The sequence below is a fragment of the Nanorana parkeri genome, unplaced genomic scaffold (assembly GCF_000935625.1).
Source record: "Nanorana parkeri isolate BGI_ZX_2015 unplaced genomic scaffold, ASM93562v1 scaffold569, whole genome shotgun sequence".
NCBI lineage: Eukaryota > Metazoa > Chordata > Amphibia > Anura > Dicroglossidae > Nanorana > Nanorana parkeri.
The window spans coordinates 376,463-403,713 of NW_017306837.1; the positions used below are offsets into that span (position 1 = coordinate 376,463).

Below are 27,251 nucleotides of genomic sequence, written 5' to 3' on the forward strand. Positions count from 1 at the left end.
ACAAAAGAATCCCAGAGCAATATGTGTTCTATAAAGAGGCAGCATAGCAGTCACTGCTTACTTCCTGGCTACGTTTGTCTTACTTGACTAATACACAGTTTATATTACCTTTAAACAAGATGTGATTTTCCTAGTGCCCGCCCCCTATTTTCTCCCATCTCCATGCTATTAGATCGTTTACAACCTTCCTTTATCTGCTGGGGACCCTAAATGTCATCTGGATTCTTAAATTCTGTTGAACATATAAATGTTCAAAGGACTTTCACAATAAATGTACTTATTCAGCAATGCAATTTAAAAAAGAATTCCAGGTAAATGTTTATTAGCCTTTGCAATGGGGCTAATCCTACACTGCAAGGGCTAAGTGCTCTTTTTGGTCTAGGGAAGAAAATAAAGTTATACTCACCTGATGCTCCAAGCCGGCCGGCTGTCACGGGGCTCCTTCCAGCCTGTATCGTCCTCAGGTGCAGTGATAATACGTCCTTCGCCTGATGACTCAGGGACCTTAGACTGCTGCAACGGAGGGGGAGCGAGATGGTAGGGACCAATTTAAGAGCAAGCTGGCTCGGAGGATCAGGTGCGTATAACTTTTTTATTTTCCTCCGTAGATCAAAATAACCACTTAACCCTTGCAGTGCTGGGTAGTCCCACTGCAAGGGTTAATAAAAAATGTTTGCCCAAGTTTTTCTTTAAGGAACAATTACACATTCTACGACATCTACTTATCTCTTTTGTAAAATGATACAGTAAATTTACATCTTTCATAAAAATTTAATGTTTGACACGTAGCCAGAAAATTTTGAGATTTAATACGGATCATTTAAAATGATATAAACTATCAGTTTATAAACTCGCAACCTTTTAAAAAAAAACAATAAATAAATAAAATTGACAAAAAATGTATTATACTTTTAAATGCCAATTGTCAACAAGTCATGTTTTAGTAAGAACACAGGTCTTTGCTACATGTATTTTATATGAGTCAACACTGTCTTTGATTCCAGGAAGATGTAGACAAAGCAGTAAAAGCTGCAAGAGAAGCATTTGCGTTTGGGTCGCCGTGGCGCAGGATGGATGCTTCTGAAAGGGGAAAACTGCTGAATAAATTAGCTGATCTCATAGAGCGTGACTCCTTGCTTCTAAGTGTAAGTCAGTTTCATATGCTAATATTGTGAGGTTAATAAAACAAATGGAGTGAAGAAAACAAGAAAAAAGTCAGGTAGTTACTTATCACAGCCTAATATGCCCCTATTGGCAACTGCCTAACTTTTTTCTAGATTTCTTTGCCCTGGTTTTTGTAAATCAGTCTCAGTCACATTACCAAACCAAAAAAAAAAATAACAAAATCACACCGAACATTAATTGAAAACTTGTGTTTATTATGTATTTTTATAGTTTCACACTTATGCTGCTTTTCTCCCATGCATGTTAAGAATTCTGTAACCTGGCCGGCAGCCCCTTTAACTCACAACCTCACAGCATGGGTGTCATCTGAGTTGTGATACAGGGTCCCTTTGCCCTTTGACCATAGACTGACAGGCTGTCAGGAGAAGAGCAGGATTCAGATTGGCTGCCACCATTTCTGGACTTTTATCCCACCCACTGGCACGCAGAGTGGGCTGTATGTGGTGGAAGCCTTAAATGGTTCGAATCCCATCTGCAAAAGGAGTTTGCATGTTCTCGCTTGCGTGAGTTTCCTCTGGGTACTCTGGTTTCCTCCCACACTCCAAGGACATGCTTTAATTGGCTACTGTCTAAATTGGCCCTGTATATGAGATGGGGTCCTTAGATTGTAAGCTCCTTGAGGGCAGGCACTGAAGAGAATGTGCAACTATGTAAAGTGCTGTGTAAATTGTTGGCGCTATATAAATACCTGTAATAAATAAATAAGGGATGGGTTTCTTGAGCTGTGCAGAGCACAGGGAGAGTCACAAAAGGGAGAGCATTGTTCTACAAGGAGAAAGAGGTCTGTGAGATGTGCTGCAGAGCCAGGAGGCAGATAGGAGTATTCAGTATGCCGGGACTGAGAGCTAGGAACAGTCTGCTGGACTGCAGAGCAGACTGTGCTGTGTTGTAAGCAGATGAGTCAGGACAATGCAGAGCATAGAGAGCTACAGAGGGACACAGGAGAGCATTCTTTATTAGAAGAGGAGCACACAGATCCATGAGGTACATTGTGTTGTCCTGTGCAGAGATAAGAGTTCCCGAGTGCCTGGCCAGGGACATGGACTGTGAACTCCAAGAGAGAGAAAGAAGGGTGCTTAGCAGTAGATCCAGGTGGACACAAGTCACAGACACATGTTTGAGAGGGGAGCCCCACAGTATGGTGTGACCTCTTGCTTGGCCTCCGCGGATCAGACTGCTGAACTGGGAACACCTATAAAGCAACTGTGATGAGATGCCATTTGGCCACCTTCTATTGCATTAGACTTGGTGGTTGTTTTGGGATTTTGCTACCATTAGGAGAAACTGCCAAGGACACATTTGGGGCATTCCTTTGGATTCCAAATACTCTTATGTTCAGAGTGAGCACTCAAATGGGTGTTTAAGGGCCTCACTGCCAGCACACTGTACACCAGATCCTCCACTGGCCAGTGGTGCAGTCAGAGACTCAAAACCAAGGATATTTTATACTGTTGTTTTCTTATATCTGGTCATAACAGTGTTCATGTTTGGTGTTTGATATTGACTTCTCTTTTGAGTGGACCAGTAGTTTGCCCATACTGTTTACTCCACTGTATGGAGCATAAAGTACATGTTTTCTTACCTTAGATTCACTATCTTGCCACTTTAATGTGGAGTGTGTAAGTCCCAGTGGCATGTAAACAGTGAGATTTGCGCACATACCCATACAGCCACGGCCTCAGCCAGCCTGTCATTGATTTGTACAGGCTGGATACACACAGCTGTATGTGGCACCTGTCACTCCCAGCAAGAGAAATAGACTGGGATGTGCGCCTTATGGCCCTCTTGTGGCCAGGTGTAAGAACCCTAAAGCTGGCCATACACCTGATGATTATCGTACGATCCCTCGATCATGCGATAATCGTAAGGTTGATGGGCAGAATGCGACCACATTTACTGTACGGTCGTACGATTTTCGTATAATGAGCACACTAGAAAACACGCCAAAAATCGTACGATTTTCGGCGGATTGGTAGTGCAATCACAAGACAAAAGCCGCATGCCCGCTCACCATTGCTATCATCTGCAAGCCCTCCCCTCAGCGGGGAGGACTTGCGATGATTGCAAGTACAATCTGCCTGTCCACGATGGGCAGGTCGTACGAAATTTTTATCACCTTACAACCATCGCACAACGAAAGTAGTGTTATGGTTGTAAGGTGTAGGGCCACCTTTAGACTGACTGGATTTTTTTCAGCTGAATGACAGGTTCCATTAATTGTGAGCTGTATTGAGAGCTCTTCCCTCTTATGTGTCAGACATAGTAGCATTTTAATGTATGAATCAATGCATCACACACTACAACAGAATATTATGCCTCCGTGATTTGTGGCTAATACCTGTTCAAGGAAATGTTGCTATCTTTGCCTCGGTCAACTGTGCTTAGGGCTGGGTTCACATCTTTGTGCGGTAGGAATGCAAGCATTAGTGCAATGCAGAAAAGCATTTGGGTGCTGCAGTGCCGTTCATTTTTAACAGTATCCCACCTTGGCAGCCCTTGCAAGGTAACTGTCAGTGTCTACCCTGCTTGTGGTGCACTGCCTTTCAAACACACGCACAAGCATCTTTTTTGGTGTGTTATATTGTGTTAGGGAGCCCATTCCCTAACAATGCACATTATTGCATTGTCTCCACCATACAAGTATCTGTTAACTACTGTACTGTCACATCCATTATACACTTTACCATTCAATTAGGAAATGATGACTTGACTGAGAAGCATTTGAGTTGCATTTTTGTCAATTACAGTCTATATCCTTCAGATATTGTACATTTTGATGTGTGTATATTTAAAAGTACAAAATAATAAAACAAGAGTTTAATTAGTAGACATATAAATTTAGTTTAGTTCCGAATGGACAGTCATTCAAATTTCCTTAAATTCAGACATTTTGATGCATCTGAATTTCCGAAAGTTCAAATTTCGTGCAAAATGAAACTAAATCAGACATGTGACTTTCTCTGGCTTATCAGGTTTTTTTGGGCTGTTAGGGGTTGCATTACAGGCACAGTTATGTGACTTCCTGTTGTGGATCGTTCCGAAACAAACATTCGGACGGATCCGAATAGCGAACGGAATTGAATTTCAGATCCGTAATCCAAAAATCAAAAAGAATAAACATACAAATCGATAAGAAATTAAGCAAATTTTATGCGTGGTTACATGTCTATTAATTAGTTTATTTGTCAGCAGTACATATTTTGTACACATATTAAACTTAAAGTGTAAATTTTCTTCTCAGACTATGGAATCTATAGACGCAGGAAAACCATTTGCTGCATCCTTACTGGCTGACATTCCAGGAGCTGTGAAATCTTTACGTTACTGTGCAGGCTGGGCAGACAAAAACCAAGGTCGCACAATACCAATGGGTATGTTATAATTCAGAACATGTGTTTCTTATCTCAATATTACTCTCTTATTATCATTGCTGAAGTCTTACAGGTGATATGGGAACTACTAGAGCCAAGCATATACTTACATACACACACACATACATAGGTTGAACTAGATGGACCTTTGTCTTTATTCAACCTTACCTACTATGTTAATATGAGTGGTTGTTGAATTGGTGCTAGGACTGCTTTAAAACATCAATGGACACAGAGAAAGGCATCTCAAAATGGGCATAAAAGGCCCTCTATACTGTATATTAAGTCAGAGAAGATTTTTTTCAATAAAAATAAATGCTGTGCTTGGTTCTAAGTCTCCATTTGTCTTTGTTGCCCTTGAACAAATGCTCTTTTTACCCTTAGAGTCTATCTTCTGGCAAAACAAATACATGAGTTTGTCGTGCTCCATCCATGCAAGAAATACTAACCTTGACATGTAAATATTGGTGCTAAATTGAACCTGTAGTTTGCCCATTCTGTTTCACTTTACTGCATGGACCATGGGGTACATGTCTTCTTACCTTAGATTCACTATCTTAATGCTTTAATATGTCATCAGCCCATTTAAATACTAAAGTGGGACCAGGTGATTGGCCAACCACCAAGCACTGCATTGTGGCGTGATAGAGGAAGTGTCCCGTGTGCCTACATACCTGGAAATACTAGGAACATCAGACAACTGGAATATGTTGATGGTGCAATTGGGGCATGCAGGTATGGAGCACTGGGGGTCATTGGTTTAAATACCGGCTGAGACCCTACATGCATAAACTTTCATGTTCTCCCTATGCTTGTGTGGGTTTCCTCCCACAATTTAAATGCATGCTGGAAAGTTAATTGGCTCCTGTCTAAATTGGCCCTAGTATGTGTATGCATGAATGAGAGAAGGGGACCTTAGATTGTAAGCTTTTTAATAGCAGGGACTGATACAGTACAGTATGTTAATCACTGTGTAAGCTCTTACACTATATAAATGCCTGTAATAAATAGCTACATTTAGATAAACCTAAACACAGCCACATTTTTTGTTTGTGATAGAGTGGGGAACAGTTAAAATGTCTACCACTGTTTTTCACTTTGTAAGCCAATTGGAGAGATTTTATCTCACTTCCTGAATCCAGCAAGAAAGGGGGGTTGCCACTGTTACTGAGACAGAAAAGAACAGACAGCACTAAAAGTTTGAAACCTTTCTCTTCTAAAAATGTGTTTTTGTCTATGTCCCTGTTTTAGAGATTAGTTTTGTTTACCTAAGGTTCAGTGAACATTTTTAGCAATACAATAAACACAGAGGGGGAAATTTATCAAAACTGGAGCACACAAAAACTGGAGCAGTTGCCCATGGCAACCAACCAATCAGCTTCTCTCTTCAGTTTGCTCAGTTGAAAATGAGAGATAGAAGCTGATTGGTTACAATGCAAATCTGCTCCAGATTTTGTCTGCTCCAGTTTTGAAAAATCACCCCCAGAATATTCACAAATAACAGTCTTAATAAAAGCAAGCAGTTTGCCAGCATGTTTAAATGAGACGTAAGGCTTACTGTAAAGGAAAACAGCTGTTTACTGTAAAGAAAAAAAACTGCGTGGATGGAGTAATCTCCACCTGGGGCAATCTGTTGCACTTTTTCAACCTGACCACAGAAAATCTGCAGATAATTGTAAGGTGTATGGGCACCTTAAAGGAGAACTATGAGGTGAGTGCTTTTCACTCACCTCATAGTTCTAGCCGACCTGTGACAATGAGACTGTCACAGGTCGGCTCAGTAGATCGGGAGGTGAGCGAACACATACCGGCGTTACCTCACCTCTCGATCCTGTCACGGCTCTCTTCCCGTGACAGGGGGAGGGGCTGGATTCCCCTCTCCCCGCTCCTATCTGCCAGCGCTGACTGGCGGAACGGACGGGGAAGGGGGCGGGTACAGCTGGCTCTGCCTCTAGATAGGCAGAGCCAGCTGTCACTCACGCAGCTGGGCGGATCCCGTCGTCTTAGTCGGGATACGCTGCGGCGTCCCAGTATACCGCGAGCTGTAGCTCGCGGTTTACTGAGCTTAGGGTAACGGGAGGACGCTAGTTCGTGTCCTCCCGTTACCCTAAGGAGAACTATGGGGAAAAACACTGACCCCATAGTTCTCCTTTAAGTGTGTATTGGAGCCTTTAAAGATTATCCAGCAGTCATGGCTAATGTCTTCTATTATTCCAAGTTTGTCTATTGAGGATATGCATTTTTGCTAGGTTCGGAAAGTATAGTGTCAAAGATCACTTGCATTGCCTTACTAAAAGATCTGTACAATGGAAACAGTAGTATCATTGAAATTCACTTCAATGAGGGGTCATTGAAGAGAATTTCAGTTGCTTTATGTCTTGACAGAAAGTGAGTGGGAATCTTCATAATAAGGACACAAATGCAATTAAAATCTGACTGAGGCCTATCCAAGACTAAGTAAAAGGTTTTAGTTAGAATTGGACTGTATGGTTTATTTAACCCATTGTTCACCTAAAACCAAAAACATATTCCAGATTAGCCAAAGCTTCCCTTGTTTGTGCATTTACTTGTTGAATGTCTTATTTATAGATGGGGACTACTTCACTTTTACAAGACATGAACCAGTTGGAGTATGTGGTCAAATTATCCCTGTAAGTATAGAAAATATTTCCTGCTGTTGAATGTTCAAATGTAATAATTTAGTAATTGGGGGCATTCCCCATGTTATGATCTAGTCAGCTTATTGTATAGTTCAGACAGAGACTGCCATTATTCTCTATGGTCTAATCTAATGTCAGTATTCATCCATTTAAACAAAAGGTTATTGCTGTGCTCTGGTCTTACTAATATCTGTTATTTTGATAGGAAGTATATCTCTAATATAGTAGTAGTTGCTGTAGTAGCAGTTTTAATAATTGTTTAATGTTTTGTTCCCAGTGGAATTTTCCACTTGTAATGTTTTCCTGGAAAATCGCACCTGCACTCTGCTGTGGCAACACAATTGTCATCAAGCCAGCAGAGCAAACACCACTGACAGCTCTGTACATGGGATCACTAATAAAAGAGGTGAGTGCAATTGTTTAATATAAAATATTTGACAGTAGTCACTGATTAGATCTTTGCTTTAGCAAACATGTGTGGTTGCATACATACAGTATATGTTATAATTGTATAATTGCACAGAGTTTCAGTTATGGAGTCATTTTTAAACTAATTTTGCAACAAACAGCAACTGTACCTTAGAAAAGTAGAAAAATAAGACAGCATTGGACAGACCATACCCTGCGATAAAAGCAATAAGCAAATACATATTCATCCCAGCAATATCATTATTGTAGAAACAGTCTTTGTGTGGTCAATGCAGTATTTTGAGCCTCCAGCGCCTTGAGAGAAACATGGAGGCTATCATTTTTTGAGTTCCATGTGACATTGTTAATTGTCTGACTGCCATACTGGCCCTTTTACTCTCCTACTTTCTAAGCTACTGAGTGTGCTTGTTGGCTTCATTTACCCAGGAGCCACTGTCAGCACTTCTGAAATACTTTTGACAGCCAGGACATATTCATTACAGCGACAGAGTGGGGTGTGCAAGGGAGTGAAATCCCTAGGTGTTTGAGGTTCGGGCCACTCAGTACATAAAGGTCTTTAAAGAGATCTGTCATGAGAAAAATATGCAGGCTGCCATTGTTGCCCTCCCCCTAAAAATCAAGATGCCTAGATGTCATGTTTACCCACTTGCTTTGAAGCTAGGAGTATTATCACTAGCATTCAGGAAGGACCACAGCCACTGCATTTCTTTTATTATTATTTTGCTTTAACTACGTAGAATTCAAAAAATTTTTACATTTTGGATACATGTTATAGGCAAGGCAAAATCAGTACAACTAAACAAATCTAAACAAATTTGTTTTTACATTTGTATTCTTTTAGGCTGGCTTTCCTCCAGGTGTAGTGAATATTGTGCCTGGATATGGACCCACTGCAGGGGCAGCCATATCAAATCACATGGATATAAACAAAGTGGCTTTCACTGGTTCAACAGAGGTACTGGCTTTTGTTACAGTTCTACTTTATAGGGATTTTCAACATATAGTGCATGTACATCTGACATGGTCAGAGGGTATTCCTTTCTGTTAAATTAAACTCAATATATTAGCTTTAGTGATGGGTGAGTTTGCCAGGCTTGGTTTGCCAAGGGTTCAGCAAATCCTGTTCAAAATTCAGGGAACCTGAACTTAGAGGATAATCTTATTTAAATTTGTGGGAGCAACTCTTGTTGACATTTTTAGGGCTAATGGACAAATTGCTATAAAAAAAGGCATGGGAAGCTTGGCACTGCCATGGGGAACATGTACCAATGAAAAATAGATTTAAACATGGCTTCCAAAGTAACATTGCAAGCACACAAATCTTGTAAATAAAATGCTTGGGGATTTATTAACTACCTGCTGTCCGGCCGTTGTAATTAAACGGCCGGACAGCGGCTTCTTGAGGGCGGGTGGGCGTCTTTAGACATCCTATCCCGTTCCACTCGTGCCCGCCGATAGGCTTTGAATGTAAACAGCCAACGATGGCTGTTTACATACAAGTGTTCGGGCGTCTGTAGAGACACCCGATCGCTTGTAATATCCGGTTGGGTGTGCGGGCCCCCCCATCCGTCGCCGCCACTGCTGGCGATCCTGGGCTCCGCTGTTCCCAGTGTGAGCCCGGGACCAACACAGCAGCTCTGCGGCCGGAGATCAAATGGAGCTCAGTACACGAGCTCCGTTTGATCTCCTTGTAACCAGGGTAGTTGCGCTACCGTTTGATCTCCTCTCTTCTTCTGAATGCAGGCAGTGATGTGTATTACATCACTGCCTGCATTCAGTGTCACTCTCCGGTACAGAAACCAGAGAGAAGCTGGTGAAGCAGGTATCTGCTTCATCAACTTCTCTGGGGGTCCCTAGGTGACATTAGGAGTCTTAAGACCCCTGATGTCTCCATAAAGAGGACCTGTCACTGCAAATTGGCTATCACATACGGAGCTAGCTTGCTCCCTATGTGATAGCAATAAAGTTCAGTGGAAAAAAAAAGGATTAAAAAAAAGTGTTACAAAAAAATAAAAATCACATATCAAAGCAATAATAAAAAATAAAAATAAAAAATGTCCCCCGCCCCCACATACACATGCAAACATGCGTCAAGCCCGCCTACGTGCGAAAATGCCGATTACATCCATTGCGCCGCACATGTTACATATCGCCGCGAACGTTAGAATGAGAGCAATAATTCTAGGGTCATTAATCACTGATAACACTAAACTGATGAGCGGTAAAAGCTTTTAAAGCGTTGGTTATGGTAAATTTTGAGTATGGTAGTTTTTTGCGATTTAACGGGTGCGCGCAATCTTAAAGCTTGACATGTTTGGTGTCTATTTACCCGACGTGACCCCGTCTTTTATATTTTACAAAAAAATTGGGTTATAATAAATGTATTATAACATAACGTAGAGAGAACAGGTTTTTTTTCAAAATTATCGGTACTTTTTTTATAATACAGTAAAAAAAACCCGTAGTGGTGATTAAATACCAACAAAAGAAAGCTCTATCTGTCCCCAAAAAATGGTATAACATTTATTTCAGTACAGCGTTACATGACGGAATAAATGTCAGTCAAAGTACTGCAGCGCTGAACACTGAACAATGGCCTGGTCAGGAAGGGGGTCTAAGCACACCGGTCAGCAAGTGGTTAAAGATGTACATGGTGTTATGGAACAGTATGATTTTCATGGACAATCTCAGTGGCAGTGTGCACTGACAGCACATATTTGACTGTGGAATTATTACTTTATTTTACAGTTACTTTGGCTCAAATACTATAGCAGTTTCCCGATCTGATTCATTTCAACTTGCACAAAAAAGGCACTTTTTAGGTAACTTTGGCTGCCTGAAGCTTTAGCCTTTTTATAACACGGTAATAGGCCCACTTTGATCTGCAGATCAAGATTGGCTGTAGTTTGCTGTGGTCCCTGTTCTCACTGATTCAAAACTGTCCTGCTGTTGGCCTATTTCTATCAAGCTCTCATAAGAGTTCTGAGTTATTGGCCAGCAGCAGGATATTATTATTAAGGGAGAACGGGCCAAAATGTGCAAGAGAAAAAGCATACAGCATCTACTAAATGAAAACGCCCAAATACCAGCCCTGAAACATTTTTAAGGGAAGCCTTGCAACAAGGAAAGTAGTTTAACCTAAAATAAAGGCCCTGCCAACATAAAATAAAACACCAGCTTTTGTAGACTGGGTTAAGTTGTTCTGTGGAGATCTTATCATAGCTTTAGTTGTTGGCAATTATAAACTATTTATCATGGGGCTTGGTAACAAAATTGTTGTCTGTGTCATTATCTCTTTAGGCATATTTTGTGAGATATACAGTTTTTCATTAGCTAAGATACAATGTTTAGATGAGAGTGATAGTTGCTAAATATCATGTAACATTGGGCCCTATCAACATAAAATAAAAACAGAACATACCCCCAAATAAATGGAAACCCCAACAAAAACACACCTGAAACAAAAGCTCAATTTTTTAAAGGGAAGCCTGGCATAAAAAAGTTTGCAATGGATGAGACAGCACTAAAACAGCACTAGAACCTCAACCTTAAAATAAAATGGAAGACAAAAAAGCCACCAATCATAATAAACAAAAGCCAGCAAAGAGGTTGATTGTCCACACTTTAATCTCTCTCTATGCAGGTGGTCAGTTTTTCCCCACAGCTTCCAATTTGCTGACACTTTAGCTTCTCTGTGGCTCCTTTTTTATAGTGATCGGGCTGTCTTAACCAAAAGCCCACACTCCTTCTAAGCCGCCTGCTGCCCATAATTCAAAGGTCATGCAGAGCATTATGGTTTAATGTGGCCACATGAATTTGCTGGGGCCACAAATCTCAAAACTGCAACATTTGCCTCGAACTCATGGTAGTGGCATACCCAAACCACTAATCAGCTTGAAAGTTAAGTACATGTTTAATCTACTACAATACAAACTGAGTTTGTTATTTTTGTGTGCAGTGGTTTTCACTGCAGGCGGTAGAGCATTGCCATCCTATCAGAAGAATCAGCTATCCAATGGCTCTACTAACAGGGTCAACAGGTATTTACATCATGTTCCAGGGAGTACTTAGAAATACAGAGTCTAGTCTTACTGGTATGGGCCCACATCACATACTGTATATGATTTTACAGTTTGATCATAGCTTTAGTTTAAGTATACTGTTTTATGAGTTTATTTTGCTATCACATACTTTGGGAAGTTAAATGAATAGAATAGAGATTACTCATGATTTGTGATAGCTGGAATAATTTTAATGGTCATTCCTTTTTCAATAAGAGCAGAACAAGAAGAACATTGTGTCTATATGTCATTATCTGGGTTAAAATGTAAAGTAAGAATGCTTTCTGTTTTAGGTTGGGAAGCTCGTTAAAGAAGCAGCTGGAAAAAGTAACCTGAAAAGAGTCACACTGGAGCTCGGAGGGAAAAGTCCAGTTATTATATTTGCTGACTCAAACTGTTAGTAACACTTTATTGCTCTAACTAGCCATACACACAGATCTTGATGAAACAATTAATGAGAAAACTGTATAAAATAAATTCAGAGGAAAAAATTGAAATTTAAAGTGATATTAAAAGCTTCATGTTTTTTTTCTTTTTATAAATATGAGCCCCATACCTCAAGAAATAATTTAGTGTTTTTTTAATTATAAATGTGTAATTCCTCATTTTCTAGTGGCTCCCCACAGCACTCTCCCCCTGCCCATACAGAGTCATACAAATAGACACTGTCAATAAAAAAACTGGTATAATATAATATGTATAATATCGTGTTGGTACTAAGTGTAGTTAGACTAATGCTAGAGCAGCTTTAGTCATTCCTATGTGTGTCTTGAGACACATTTGTTCTATGTTACTTTGTAATATTCCAGGTGTAATGCAGTATGGTAAATACTAAAGATGATCCTTCAGTAATGTATATTTTCCTTTTTAGTGGACATTGCTGTAGAAATCGCCCACCATGGTCTGTTCTATCATCAAGGACAATGCTGCATAGCTGGATCTAGAATATTTGTGGAAGAATCAATCTATGATGAATTTGTGCGCAAAAGTGTTGAGTGCGCAAAAAGGAGAGTTCTAGGCAATCCTCTTACACCTGGAATATGCCAAGGTCCACAGGTAAGAATGTCACAATATTTTATCAACCCCTAATGCCAGTCCAGAAGAAAAACTCAGAATGTATTAAAGCAAAAAACAGCAAGGCAACCAGGACTAAATTTCTGAATAGTCAACATAGGCCACAGCCTAGGACTGCCAGGGTCACCATGCAGCTTACAGTACAACACAACATTTTATTGACATGAATGCATTCCCTTGTGTAAACGTTTTAAGAATGACACAGTCTACCATTATAATTCTTGCTTTCCCTGAATGGGTTGTACATTTTTATCAGAAAAAAATGTGTACTGTGTGCTTACAGTCACCCTCTCTGGGTCTGTACACCTAGAACCGGACTGAGAACAGATTAGGGTGACAGTTTTCCTACTCTTCAAGTCATCGGTCCCAAGTGTTCTGATGCATAGTAGGCAAACTGTCTCTTTTAGCCTCTCCACCACCTGTTTCCACATGCCTTTTGAGATTGCTATGATTTCTTTTTATTTCTATAGGTCACCACACCTTGCACACTTTATTTGCTCTTTACACTAATTAGGCCCAAATAACTCCCTGTTTTCAGTGTGATGCTCATCTGACCTCATAGCAGGTATGCTGCTGCCAGTATTTTGCAATCATATCACATTAATCAGATGCACTGTGAATATAACACCTTTAGCTTCACAGTTACGCAAGAATGATTCATTTGTGTGTGCAATAATAAAAGAGCGTTGCAGATAATCAGACTCAGAGGTATTATAATGATACATCCAAGTAAACGCTGCTGTATCAGTCCTGTGTGAATTTGCCAGGTTCCCAGGCTTTCTATGCTTAGGGATCAAAATGTGCAAGAAAATAACTAGTCTAGCTTTTGGCCAGACTCCAAGGAGTTGTGTTCAGTCCTTGGCCTAGCCACATGATTAAACATACCGCTTGAACAGCTACCAAATAGAATTTTGATGTGTACATCTTTTTTACAGAGAAGAAGATAAGAAACCCATATCTTAGTAGCAGGAGATTATACTATAAAACGGAGTCAGTTGTTCATGAGATTTTAACAAGCAGACCAGATTGTTCAAAATAAATGCACGTTTTGGTCCTCTTTTCTTTTAGGTGTCTAATCAGACTATCAATTTAAACAGGGAAAGATCTAAAGCCTAAAATCCCTTTAGATTTGCCCCCTTTATTTCTCAAATGCAATAAGCTTGTTTTAGGATAATACTAAACATAAAACCAATGGATACGTTTTGTGTTTTTATTATGCATCTATTGTTCTTTATGTTATGTTATGATATTCAAAAGGATTTTTCCACAAACCGTTTTCCATTTATTCATTTGAAATTATTTTTTTTCTAGCATAGGTTATTCTAGCACATTGTTTATTGCTGCTAGAACTAGCCCCATTTGAATAGTGTATATGTTCATCAAGTCCACTGAGGAGTTTTTATAGGAAACTATACAATTTGACAATGTAACAGAAAAAGATGATAACTACTCAAAAAGGCAGGAAGGAGTAAATTGCTAAAAGCGAATCTGGAGTGGTGCTTAAAAGATATAGACTGCTTCCCACAGTGAAGCCAAGTCACCATTAGGATAAGTAGACAAAATAGAAAGTACAGTTAATAAATAGACTATTAACCTTGTTTGGCGATGATCACAAAATTGGCTTGAAGCTCTATTGCTTTCAAGCAAATACAGCTAAAAAGGTTTGCAATTACATCAGATTGTTGGCATAGAGATGCTAAAAGCATATCCATTCTGACTATTATTACTCAGTCAACATTTATTAGCAAGGCCTTTTACGCCCTGCATGGGCTTTGAGCACCCCTTGGGGTACACATATTGCATGCTGAAAATCTATAATATACAGTTGGTGCTAATAATAGACAAAACATTTATTAACACCTTGAACTGTTATATAGTTGTTTGCTTTTTAAAGATTGTGTAATACATGTGGATTCAGGATTTATCTTAAAAATATACCTTATAAAAATATATGTTTAGTATTGCAATGACACAAAGCCAATCTGCTTTTTCTCACTTAAAGCTCATTAAGGTCCAGAGGGGCACCAGTCTTTTTTATTACTTTTTTTCCATTCACAGGATATTGCATGCTGAAAATCTATGATATAAAGTGTAAATGTATGCTTTGATATTTGCTAAAAACAGAATATTTTGATGAACATACCCGGAGATTCATTGTTTTTAGCAAATACCAAAGCATACATTTACAAAGGGTGCCCAAGGCCACTGCAGGGGGTAAAAGGCCTTGCTATGAAATGCTAACTGAGTAATGGATCAGTACGGAACGGGTGCCACTTTTGTGCCACCAGTGTCTGTTAAGTTTTTTCCTCTGCCTTGTTATGGAGGAAAAATATGAGCTGTATGCACCCATGTTAGGTCTATGAGCAGTCATATGAAATTGGACATGTGTCCATTTTCATTTAATTACCTCAGATCCATCATGATCAGCTCTGCTAAATGGAACTCTTTTTTGGTTTTTTTCTAGACCTAGCTGGAGTTGGAGGTAATCGGATGTAAATGGACACACGTCTGTTCATATCTGGCTGCCCAATCAGATCCACCTGAACTTTCTGTCTGAAAATTTCTGTAAAAACGTTTGCAAACAAAATCAAACAAAAGAATGAAAATAAGTATATAACAATCCAGAGACAAAAAAATGTATGATTAAACCCCAGCCATTCCCATATAAAAGAATGTTTAAGTATACAAATAGGATCTATACACTATGGTATACATTTATTGTCTTAATAAATCCATCCTCTTCCTAAATTACACAGAATTCCTTTCTATATTATGTAATTACAATGCAGACAGCAGCCAAGTCAAGCATAATGCGTTTGTAGCCATTCTCATTATCTGGTATACAAATTCTGTATTATGAAGCTTGGCTCAAGTTACTGATTAAACAAATTAAATTAATTGTTAGAAAAGAAACCTGAGATTGAGAAAATGGGGATTATATGATACCCTAATTCAACAGAAAAAAAGACTTCACACCATATCTACTGTATGATTTTCAAAGTAATTATTTTCATGCATTGATCATGAGTAGTTTTGATTATAGGATGTTGCACAATGGATCTGCTATATCTGGCCTTTACATTACATAGTATTTCTATGCGCATTTTAATCCTAGGTTATTAAAAGGCAAGCACAAACAGGCCAGCTTACCTGACTTTATATTTAAGGTCATGAAGAATATATAGTAAATTAAGACATCCATTGTTTCCACAGAATGTAGAAAAGCAATTACACTTTTAATTACATTACAATTTACATTTTATGATTAGTGTTTCTTAACTTTTTAATTAGTAGGTAAAACTGTTTAAAACAAGGGTGACATTGCTTTTATATGTCTACATATATTGCTCTGGAGGTTATATACACATTTCAGTTAGTTGACTTTATTTAGTGAACAGAGAATCCATTTTTAGCTTTAAAGTGGTATTAAACCTACGTTGGTGGGGGTGAGCTCCGGATATAATATGCAAATATGCACTGCCTTCTATTGTGCTGTCCTTCAACAATGACAGGACCAGAATGCTGTCACCACTGCGTCCCCAACCACAGCATGTGTACAGGTTTTGCATGTATCTTCTGCCAAGAAACTCTTCTTCCTGGTGATTTTTTTGCTTGTGGACTTTATTTTCACTTTACATTAACCAGTTGACATCCGCGGTGTTAAACCCCCTTCCCATCCAGGCCATTTTTCAGTATTCAGCGCTGCGGTACTTTGACTGACATTTATTCCGTCATGCAGCAACATTAGGAGCATATTCGGTGGGTGTTGACATATAGCTACAATCAGACATGTGCATTCGGATTCAGAACCTGCAAATCAACAAAATTCAGTTGATTCGGCCCTTTGTCCGAATCCGAAATAACACATTTATTATATGCCCGACTATACAAAAACTATATTCACGCATACATAAATTCATTTTCAGAACGCGCGGCTGCCATATTGTTCTGCGCATGCCTTCTGCCATCTTGGAGGCGGAGTGTATGACGTCACATGACGGTGACATCACAGGCTGAAAAAGTGGTGGCAATATCGGCAGCCGGCGCGTTCTACACGTGTGCCGCCATCTTGGCCTGAACATGAGGGGGCCGCAATCTTGGTGTATACTAAGATACACTCCAAGATGGCAACGCACATGTGCAAATTGCGCCTGTGGCCAACATGGCCACCGCTCGTTCTGCAGTTTTAGTGTGCAATTTCGGATTCGGAGGCTTATCACTGGGATTTGTAGTCCTCTATAGCTGATGGTATTATTATGCACTGCTGTATAATGTATTGTTGGGATTTGTAGTCCTCTATAGCTGGTGCCATTCTGCATTGCTGTGCAAAGTATTGCTGGGAGTTGTAGTCCTCTATAGTATATAACATATTTGTACTTGTGGAACTAGGCCAGAGGCTAGACAGTGTTTTTTGATGGTTTTAATTTGAAATGTACCTTGGTGTCCTTCACTAAGGTCTGTACTTTGGAAAATGTCTCCAACAGCCTTGGTCCATGCCTATCTCTGCTCCTTAGCCCCCTATGTGATAACAATAAATTTAAGTGTTAAAAAAAAAAAGGTTAAAAAAAATCAGTCGCAATTTTTTTAAAATTTACACACAAAAAACCCCCCACAAAAAAGACTCCACATATATAATGCAGGCTTCGCATTCAAGTTGAATGCTGTCATTGCCTGCTGTCTGTGGTTCGTTAGCAACTTCTTCTTGTGCCATAAGTCTTTCTCATCCATACTGATGTGTTTTCTTTGAAGTTTTTAATGCATAGTTTTAAATTGTTTTATGGCAAATTTACACATTTATGGTGAGTTCTGTGGCACTTAAACACGCATTGGGATAAGGCAGCCCAATATTTTTTTTTTCATTGCACCCCAATGCACAGATGGTTAACATCTGTGTGTCAGGGTTTACTAACACACAGGTCCCTTGTGGTACATTGGATACATGTGCATTGGATACATGTGCATTGTGGTGCACTGTGGACCTTTTAATCTACCCTTACCTTTTTTTTCAGTGCATCACAATGCACAGGCAGTTCATATCTGTGTGTTGGAATGTACTAAAACAAAGTTCCTTTGTGATGCCCTAGGGATGTATGTTGGGGTGCCATAAAAATGAATGTCACCACAATGCTGTTTGTGCTTTACCAAGCATTGTGGTATCAGGTGTTGTAGTAACTCATGGTAAACTGCACATTTTACCATGTGTTAACACAGCACTGTGATGTGAACCTGGCCTAAATGTTTTAAAATGTTTTAAGATAACATTGCTACACAAGAAGGGTTTTGCCTGCACAATTTGATAGCTAAACCATTTGTTTAAAATGATTAGACCATAGATATGGATGCTTGTATTGTGCAAGTGTGCAGGTTAGTGTACTTGCCAAGAGAACATGGCAACACCTTTTCCCAAAGCAATAAGTGTAATCTGACGTTTTGAGGTGCTCCAATGCATCATGCTCTTTGGTCAGTTCTTCTTAAATCAGGTCATAGGTCATCATCTAATATCTATAGAAACGTTAATGCTACAAGATTCTTGGGTAACCTTAAAGCCAAACATTGATGTTCATTTTTTATCATACACCTTAAATTACAATAGATCATGTTTGCAAATGTTTTCATTTTTAAAAAACAACAAACAATAAGAAAAAAAACCTCTGCATTACAGATTGACAAAGAACAGTATGACAGAATTCTTGACTTAATTGAAAGTGGAAAGAAAGAAGGAGCAAAGCTGGAATGTGGAGGTGGCCCATGGGGCGACAAAGGGTTCTTTATTCAACCTACTGTTTTCTCAGATGTCAAGGATGATATGCGCATTGCCAAAGAAGAGGTATGTTAAGATTAATATAGAATAATAGCTTTTTGATTCCAAGAGGTTAACCATTTTAAATGCAAGACAGGTATACCTCAATTTTTATTCAAATTAATAACTTCCTTTTTTTTTTTTTAATTAATGAACATATATTGACAACTTTTACCAAGCATTCTGTGAAACTGCTGGAGACCATCCGCAAGCCAAGAATATGCTGTTGGTGATCGATAAACAAAAGAAGTTGATCCACCTGCCTTATTTTTTTCAAATGGCTCCATGGATACATGCTAACTTTGTGACAGAAACAAAGCTTGGCACCACAGAGTTCATGTGTACACACCTTCTGTGGTTATTATAAGGGGCTCCCACTCTCCTTTTTGACCTTTTATACATTTTTATTATTGAGAAAGTAAAAAGGGGTGCAAATACAAGTCAAGAGGGGCAGGAATATCAAATATGTCCAAGTGTATAGGAACAGAGGCAGAATGTATGGTAGGGAGATCTTTATTTTGAAGTTTCCAAAACAGTTAAAAAATCAGGGGCTGAATTATCCTACCAGTCTTCACTTCTAAATTATTTTTGAATAGATTTAACTTTTATTACTGCATAGAGTCAAATTTCTAAATAATGTATAATGGTATCTATTACATTTTATTTTATATTACAATGTATAATGGTTTATCCATTTTGCCTATTTTATCTTGATAGATTTTTGGCCCAGTACAACAGATATTGAGATTTAAAACTATGGATGAAGTAATTAAGAGGGCAAACAACACAACATATGGATTGGCTGCAGGAGTTTTCACCAAAGACATTGATAAAGCACTAATGACTGCCTCTGCCCTTGAAGCAGGAACCGTCTGGTAAGCATTAGCAAGTATTTTAGACTGAAATATTTAGTTAGCAGTGTGATAAATAGCATTAATTACTGTGCCTAAGTGTAATAAAAAATACTGGTTTTGATATCCAACATTTGGAACCTTAATCTATACAATATTAAACATCCTGTTTTGTACAAACATGACAACCTTTCATAGCTATTTATAATTCGCAGCACTCTGTAGTGATTTATGAAAAATAGTTTTGAATGGACTGATTTTGAGGCCCAGCTATAAAATACAAATCTACTGTAAGATGACAAATATTGAACCTTATGTATGAATGAAATATATGTGTGATAGCTACTAAATAAATGTAAAACCATATTTACAAATGTAAATCCTGCAAACAGAACATTAAAGGCTTAGTAATAGTGTGCTTAACAGTTGTTGGTAAATCATTAAAGTGTTAACAGAATTTCTACCTTTAGTTGTCTTTGGCTGAAGCTGAGAACACACAACCTGGATGAACGTGGCTTATTTGCTTGATAGCATGCTAAAGGTCACATATTTTCCCATAGTTAAATGTGTTGAGTGAAGCTGCCCAGTAGGTAGTTCTAAGATAAATGCTGACATAATCAACTTCTTGAGCAATTTCCAGCCTTCATTATACCAAGCTACATCATAGATATTAAATCATGCTTCTGGAGTTCTGGCCAATCTGTTTGTCTGGTGTATGTGCAAACTGGTGGAACTGGCCAGTTGCTGCATGTATGATGTACACAGTGAGGACCCTACTCTAGGCAGACCCATGCTCCATCCACTCCACCTTAGGTGCAGGCTTCCCTCCACACCATGTAGTGTGTATTAGTGAATAATATTTGTGAATTGAGCTTCAATACACGTAATTAATACAAAATATAACACAAAGGGGGTCTGTTTAAAATGTTTTCATAGGTTAAATGCAATAGGAAAAGTGTGTGAACCTTGCGTAAAAGTTGTATGAATTTTGAGTGAAATAATTTGTAAATAGACCCCTCGAAAACACTAACAATGTTGATATTAGATGCAAGCTCAGTGGCAGTGTTAATACTAATACTGCAACCAAGATATTAAATCATTTTATAAACTTATTGATGCAAACACATACAAATATTTGCCCTGCTCCATTACTAATAATACATGTATAATATTCACACAAATAAGATAAAAGGGAAATGTAGACAGGCTCAGATCTGTCACCAAGTAGACTTTCCTTTGTTTCTTCATAAGGATTGTATACCAGCCCAACCTTCTCAAACTCTGATTGTGCCCCTTTGATCTCTGTTCAAAATCTTTATTAAGTGGGGATTGAAATTCAACATGGAAATGTATCAAAAGCATCTATTTTTATAAATGAGCCACATGTTATGGGAGAAAAGTTTGATTTTCTAATAAATGGGAAAACTAGACAGTATTTCTCACCTCCTGATAATTCTGCACTTTTATCTAAGCACAACATGGCAGAGCTTCAGAGAAGGTGACTCAGAGAAACATGGGAACTTGGCAACATTGAATATCGTAGTGTACAGTACTCCTACAGTCATCCACACTCTATAAAAGAGTGTATTAATGAAACCATATACAGCATAATTACAGTAACTGTTCTTCTGGGATATGATAGTAACTTGCACAAAACTGTATCTTCATAGTATACTGCCATTGTCATTCATGTATTATTTTTTAATGTTTTTTATGTCACATTACCATCAAACTGATTATCTATCATCCTTAAATTGGCTTTCATGTTGCTGATCAGAGTTTATGTGTTGAGGGTAGCCTCTCTTGTGGCTCTCGCCCGAGTGCCGGTATAGGCAATGTGTGACATGGGAGTTGCAAAGAAGCATGAGTGCTGGGGCTGCAACATCTGTTCTAAAGCAGGCTGTAGGCGCACAGGAACATGTAGGCTGATGGGAACAACAGGACGAACTGGTACCATGATCATCAGCAACTGGGGCAGCAGGCAGGAGTAGAGTCAGATGAAACCAAAAGAAGCATTGTCAGACAATCCAGGGTTCAGCAACCTGCAGATGTAGTACAAATTCTCCAGACATAAGCATAGTCCAGGAATCAAGCCACGGTCAGCATCAGCACATCAAACAGAAGCAGGCGTATTCCAGAAGATTAGTCAGGATCAATGCCAAGGCAATATAGCTAGTCCACAAATACACAGGGCAGGGCAGGTCAGGAAGGGTCAGGCCTTCCTTAGTTTGTCCCACAACCCACCAGGCAACCACTGGGTGCCCTTTAGGACAAGCGTTTCAGGATGTTTCTGAAAACGTATAGAAACTCCTTTCATTTAATAAGATTGCATTCTGTGCTCTTCTTTTCCTGCAATACCAGTGGCGGATCCAGGGGGGGGGGGGGGAAATTCCCCCCCCCCCGAGATAGAGAGCCGCTCCCTGCCTCTCCCAACCGCAGTAGTAGTGACACCAGCATCCCAGCACAGCAGCCGGGACCTACAGCTGTCAAGCTGTCACAGAGTTTACTGTGATTCAGTGTAAAAAACCGGCACACTCCAAGTACTATGTCGTTTTTTTTACACTGAACGCAGTAAACTCTATGGTCTTGGCTGGGAGGGTGCTCCACGCTGCGTCACCATACTGACCTCCACACTGCGTCACATAACTGAGCTCCGCACTGCGTCACATTACTGACATCCGCACTGCGTCACACTACTGAATTCTACGCCCTCCGTCACCTTACTGACCTCCACGCTGCATCACCTTACTGACCTCCGCACTGCGTCACCTTACTGACCTCCCCACTGCGTCACCTTACTGACCTCCCCACTGTGTCACCTAACTGACCTCCCCACTGCGTCACCTTACTGACCTCCCCACTGCGTCACCTTAATGACCTCCACACTGCGTCACATTACTGACCTCTGCACTGCATCACATTACTAACCTCCACACTCTGCGTTTATTATTATCGATCCCACCCTCCGCCGCTCTGCTGGGCCCGGCCGGCCGCACCGAACAATCAGGACCCACAACAGAGGCTGCACTGTAGTCAGGCAGATTAGGCGGCCGTCTCAGCCCATGCTTTGCAGCTGCCTAATTTGTGTGAGTACAGACCGCCCAAGGCTGACAGCGGCGGCAAGATCCCAGAAGGAGAAGCCAGGGAAGTGTTTTGTACACCGGGGGGAGAGGGGGAGAGCTAGGGGGGGCAGTGGACACATAGGTGGTGCGAGAGGAAAGGGGTGGCACAGTAGCAGTGGAAGAGCCAGATGGGGGGCTTATTTTTTGCCAGTGCCCCTCCCAAAACTAGACTCTGGATCCGCCCCTGTGCAATACAGGATAGCTTCCATCTCAAATTCTTTGTTAACTTCCACCAATGCAGAAGCACGTAGTTTTGGTGGACATCCAAGAAATGGATTGTTGACAGCTAGTTGGAGGAAAGAGACGCAGAACTTTGGATAAACTCTATAAACATAGGAGGAGTTTGTGGGTAACAAAACTTTGAGTCCAAATTTCTTGGAGGGACAGGTCAGTGTTAGATTGGTAGTAGCTAGCCACACCTTGTCCCCCAGTTTAAGCTTTAATTATCCCTCCTTTTCTTGTCAATGTCTTATGGTCTACTTGAGCCTTGGCAATGGCTTCCAATTTTTAAAGGTGATTAATTACACCCTTGCCTGTACTGCAGGTGCAGACGATTCTGAAATTATATCAGGGAGAAAAAAAGAGTGGAAAAATAGAGAATGATTGGTTGCAGAGTGAACTGAATTAATGTATGCTAAAACTAGCAAACTCTGCTAACTAAAGCAGTCTTACCCAATAGTATTGTTTATAAGTACACCCTTTACTGTGCTTTTCCCTATAACCCACTGCATTTGTTTAATGTGACACTGATGATTTTTTGTTACCAACTTGTCTTAGTGGAGTAATTACTAATGATTTATTTAAGGTATTGTGTAGCAATTCTCAATATTGATTAAATATTTTAATCAATATTTATGGAAGACTGACTACAACTTTTATAAACATTCCACTAGAACACTTAAATGTGTGACATTCTTGAAATATTTAGTGTGGAGAAAGCACATCTGCTTATGAGACATCATTTATTTCTTGAATATTCTTTTCAGCTTTATTCCAAATCTTCAAACACCTGGAAACTGGTTCTGGCTGTTCATAAAAAATCCAGTAACAGATGTTTTATTATTGAAAGATTTAAAAACAATATTAAAAATGTTTCACCTTTTTTAACTCTCGGAGACGTAAACATCCAACGCTAGTCGTTCAAGAATCCAGTAAAGAGAGTGAAGCAAATGGCAACCGCACTTATCAATTTATAACTAGCTTTTAAAGTAAGGGCTTTACACACTACAGACACAAACATTTCCCAGCTCACTTTCCAGGACCAAATCTGTCCTTTGCTATATTTGCTCAAGGATGGAGGCTCTCATAGATTAAAGTAAGAACCACACTACACAGAAAAGCATTCACGAGGCAGTGTGGCTTCCACATATTTTGCAAAAGTTGTGCAACTAAATCGTCTGTTGTTAAAGCAAGTTGTGAGACAGATCAAGCTTTATTAGCAGGCTAGCTGGTAAGTGTGCTGAAAAATGTACAATTTATCATTTGTAGGTTTGTTTGAAACAATAGAAGATCTATAATATAACTATCTGTGATTGGTCCACATTGCAAAGCCATTAGGTTACCCCAATCATTCTAATGTCAATTTTAAAAGCAATTCTTCTATGATACATAATACTAATCAATTGAAAGCAATCATATAGAGCAGTGGTTCTCAACCTTTCTAGGGCCGGGACCCCTTGGTAACATTTGCCAAGTTGTGGTGACCCCCAATGGTAAAATTTAGGGGTGCACCAATACTAGTATCTGAGGTGGCTAGTGGCACTCACCTCCCCTCACTCCTGCCCAATTCCTTCTCTCAGATCCCCTCCGGCTGCAGCACCATCTAGGAGAACTGACACTGCTGCATTAGGAGGAGGCTGAGGAGTCTCTTACCTAGCACAGCACAAGGCACATGGCGACCCCCTCAACTGTGGATTGCGACCCACTTTTGGGTCACGACCCACAGGCTGAGAACCACTGATATAGAGGATCTTAATCTATTTATACATTAGCTTTATCTGAATGTTATTCAAATTTGCGTAAATCACCATATAGCACGAAAGCTCTTGGCCCCCTGTGCGTCTGGGCACCATGGAAGTTTGATGTCTGCTTTGGCTATAGTGATGCCCATGTTCAGAACCCCTTTCTTACATCAGAATTTTACTGAAGATCTGGAATTCCCAGACTTTAAGAAAACCTGTTGTGGAACCTATGCAAAAATGTCAAGCAAGGGGCAAAGGACTAGTCACCAGTATTGCATGTAGGCTCCCGGCAGCTGATCTTTTTCACATTACTCACTTACCATGCCTTGTTATGGACTGTGTCTCTGCAGAGGTGACCATCTTGGTAGAGTAGCAGGGCTTTGCTTCCTAATGTGAAAGCTTCCACTCTGATGACTGGAAATCTGATAACTGAGAGGGAATATACAAGAAGCAACAGAAAACAGATACAGCATATGCAAGGAGATTATTACACTATGGGTCCTTGTGAACAGTTTACTTTCTTGCCCTCAGAATAACAGTGAGCAGCATTTTGCTGAAAAATACTTTTGTAATTGGTAAAATGATGTTCAATATAATCACTGTGTAGTTACAGGCAAACATGCACAGTAAATTGTGCATCCTTTTGCATGTCTTGTACATTTATTTCAAATGAATAAACTGTAAATCTATCAAAAAAGAAGGTTTGTGATTACTTTGTATAGCTTCTTACGTTTACAGAATCAGCTCGCTCTTTTGGAAATATTTTGTCTTTTATATGTATTTTTAACTTTTTTTAAGAATATCATTGTGTTCCTTTTTTTATATATATTTCAGGATAAATTGCTACAGTGCCCTATCCCCACAGTGTCCTTTCGGAGGATTTAAAATGTCAGGAAATGGACGCGAAATGTAAGTGATTCCAGAGATAGACAGACATATAGTAACAGTTATTTGAAAGGGGATAATGTATTGAAGTTACTGTCATTACCCTTAATTTTCTTTTACTGTTTGCACACTCATTTAAGCTATCCCAAACATGTACCAGCAGAAACTGAGTCTTCCTTGTGTGTTTGGTCGGATTTCAAATTTTATTACGCATTTGCTTGGGCATGTCTGAAAAATCCAACATTGCTACATTCACCCCAAACCAAACATCCAGATTACACAGGCCACAACAGGTGTGGTTGCATAATGACTCTATATTCAGAAGGATGCAGAAAATGTATGCCCCCATTTAGTTTTCTTGATTGTACAGAAACAGAAGTTAACTGGCATTGTGTTCAAGTCCTTCATCTAATTAGGTATATTATGAACTAGCCAACCAACTAAATCATAGCATTCTATGGGGAGAAGCGTTGAGCTATTATATGGAAAACCAGTTATGATTGTCACATCGTGTGCTGACTTACTTATTAAAGATTTTTATTTGCCACCTAGCATGAATTAGTTTGAGGTTTTATCTTTAGCTTGAGATTTAGGGGTCACATGATACCTAAATCCTGACATTTGCTACCATGTTCAATGCTTCACTTCACTTCACTTGTCTCCTTGTTCCTGACAGTGCATATAAGAGTATAGAGTTTCATGGTTAAAGCACAATTCTGGGCTTTATGCTCCCCCTCCAGAGGACCCCTAGCCCACTCAGCATGTTATGTTATGTTTCTTTATGTTTGACTTACTTTTTATGATGACTTCTGCCAGTCAATTATACTCTGGGTTCTCTTCCTCTCAGTTTTCTTCAAGTGTTAGGTGGTCCAACATTAATAGTACAGAGTATTTGTATGGTACCCCGCAGGGGGATGAGGCTATGATGCCTGCATTTTTAGTCTGTCCTCAATTTATTCGGGGAAACCAGTGTTGAGAAAAATGCATTGGTCTCCCTTCCTGTGCCCTTAGAGGTATTCAGGTTCAATACCTCTGAGACATTAACCTGGAATAAGTATGTAGATCACAGGTTATGACTACTTTGTTGCATTATTGATCCTTGACAAAATGTTGAAGCCTTAGACAGCAAGGAAATTACATTTTCAAAAGGCAGTAAACAATGAAACTCCTATTTTTGTCTAAATTCAGGTTTTGCTTAAATGAAGACATATTTTAACATGCTGAATTACATAAATAAAGTAGCCAAAAAAGGTAGGGCTGTATTTAGATGCTGCCTCAGGCATACCTGAATACTTGGCCGCACCTCTTGTCACCAAGCATACTGCATGAATATTTATAATTGTAAAAAGTGTACTAAAATACATTATTGGAGATGATTGCTCCCTAGATATATTGTTCTTCAGACCTACAAAAAAATAAGACATTTTTATAAGATTACTCGATTGACACAAAGCCTTGTACTATAGGTAACCTGCACGATACCTTCCCTCCCAGTTCTGTAGCAGGGTTTTCCCACAAGTATTCAGAAGTTACAAGACAAAAAAAGAAAGAAAGATGTTACCTGAGTCCCTTCTTAGGGCCATATCTCAAAAGCTACTAGCCAGGGACAAGGTTGTTAAGAGATCACTCACCTGCTCATATGATCAGTGAGGCGAACAAATATTCCTGTCTCTGGCTACCAGTAACAGGATCTCTAAAAGGACAAGGCCCTTTTCTAGAACATTAGGCTCTGGCCCTGAGGTTCCTAATGGTAAATATGGCCCACCAGACAGGTATGTAGTGTTCCTTTTTACAAAATATTTGTGCAACTCAGCAGTGGCGTAACCAGAGTTATGGGCCCCAGGGCAGACAT

At 39.5% G+C, this 27,251-nt stretch overlaps 1 protein-coding gene across 1 annotated transcript in view; it reads left to right on the plus strand.

The window, feature by feature from the left end:
• Positions 1-27,251, plus strand: part of ALDH1A1 (aldehyde dehydrogenase 1 family member A1) — a 47,383-nt gene that overhangs the window by 13,943 nt on the left and 6,189 nt on the right. Inside the window, exons 3-12 of the mRNA XM_018562280.1 lie at positions 1,005-1,145; positions 4,427-4,556; positions 7,146-7,207; positions 7,494-7,622; positions 8,487-8,600; positions 12,000-12,102; positions 12,578-12,762; positions 18,443-18,607; positions 19,298-19,455; positions 25,349-25,423. Of these exons, the coding sequence (XP_018417782.1) occupies positions 1,005-1,145; positions 4,427-4,556; positions 7,146-7,207; positions 7,494-7,622; positions 8,487-8,600; positions 12,000-12,102; positions 12,578-12,762; positions 18,443-18,607; positions 19,298-19,455; positions 25,349-25,423 (1,262 nt within the window). The remainder of the gene's footprint in view (positions 1-1,004; positions 1,146-4,426; positions 4,557-7,145; positions 7,208-7,493; positions 7,623-8,486; positions 8,601-11,999; positions 12,103-12,577; positions 12,763-18,442; positions 18,608-19,297; positions 19,456-25,348; positions 25,424-27,251) is intronic.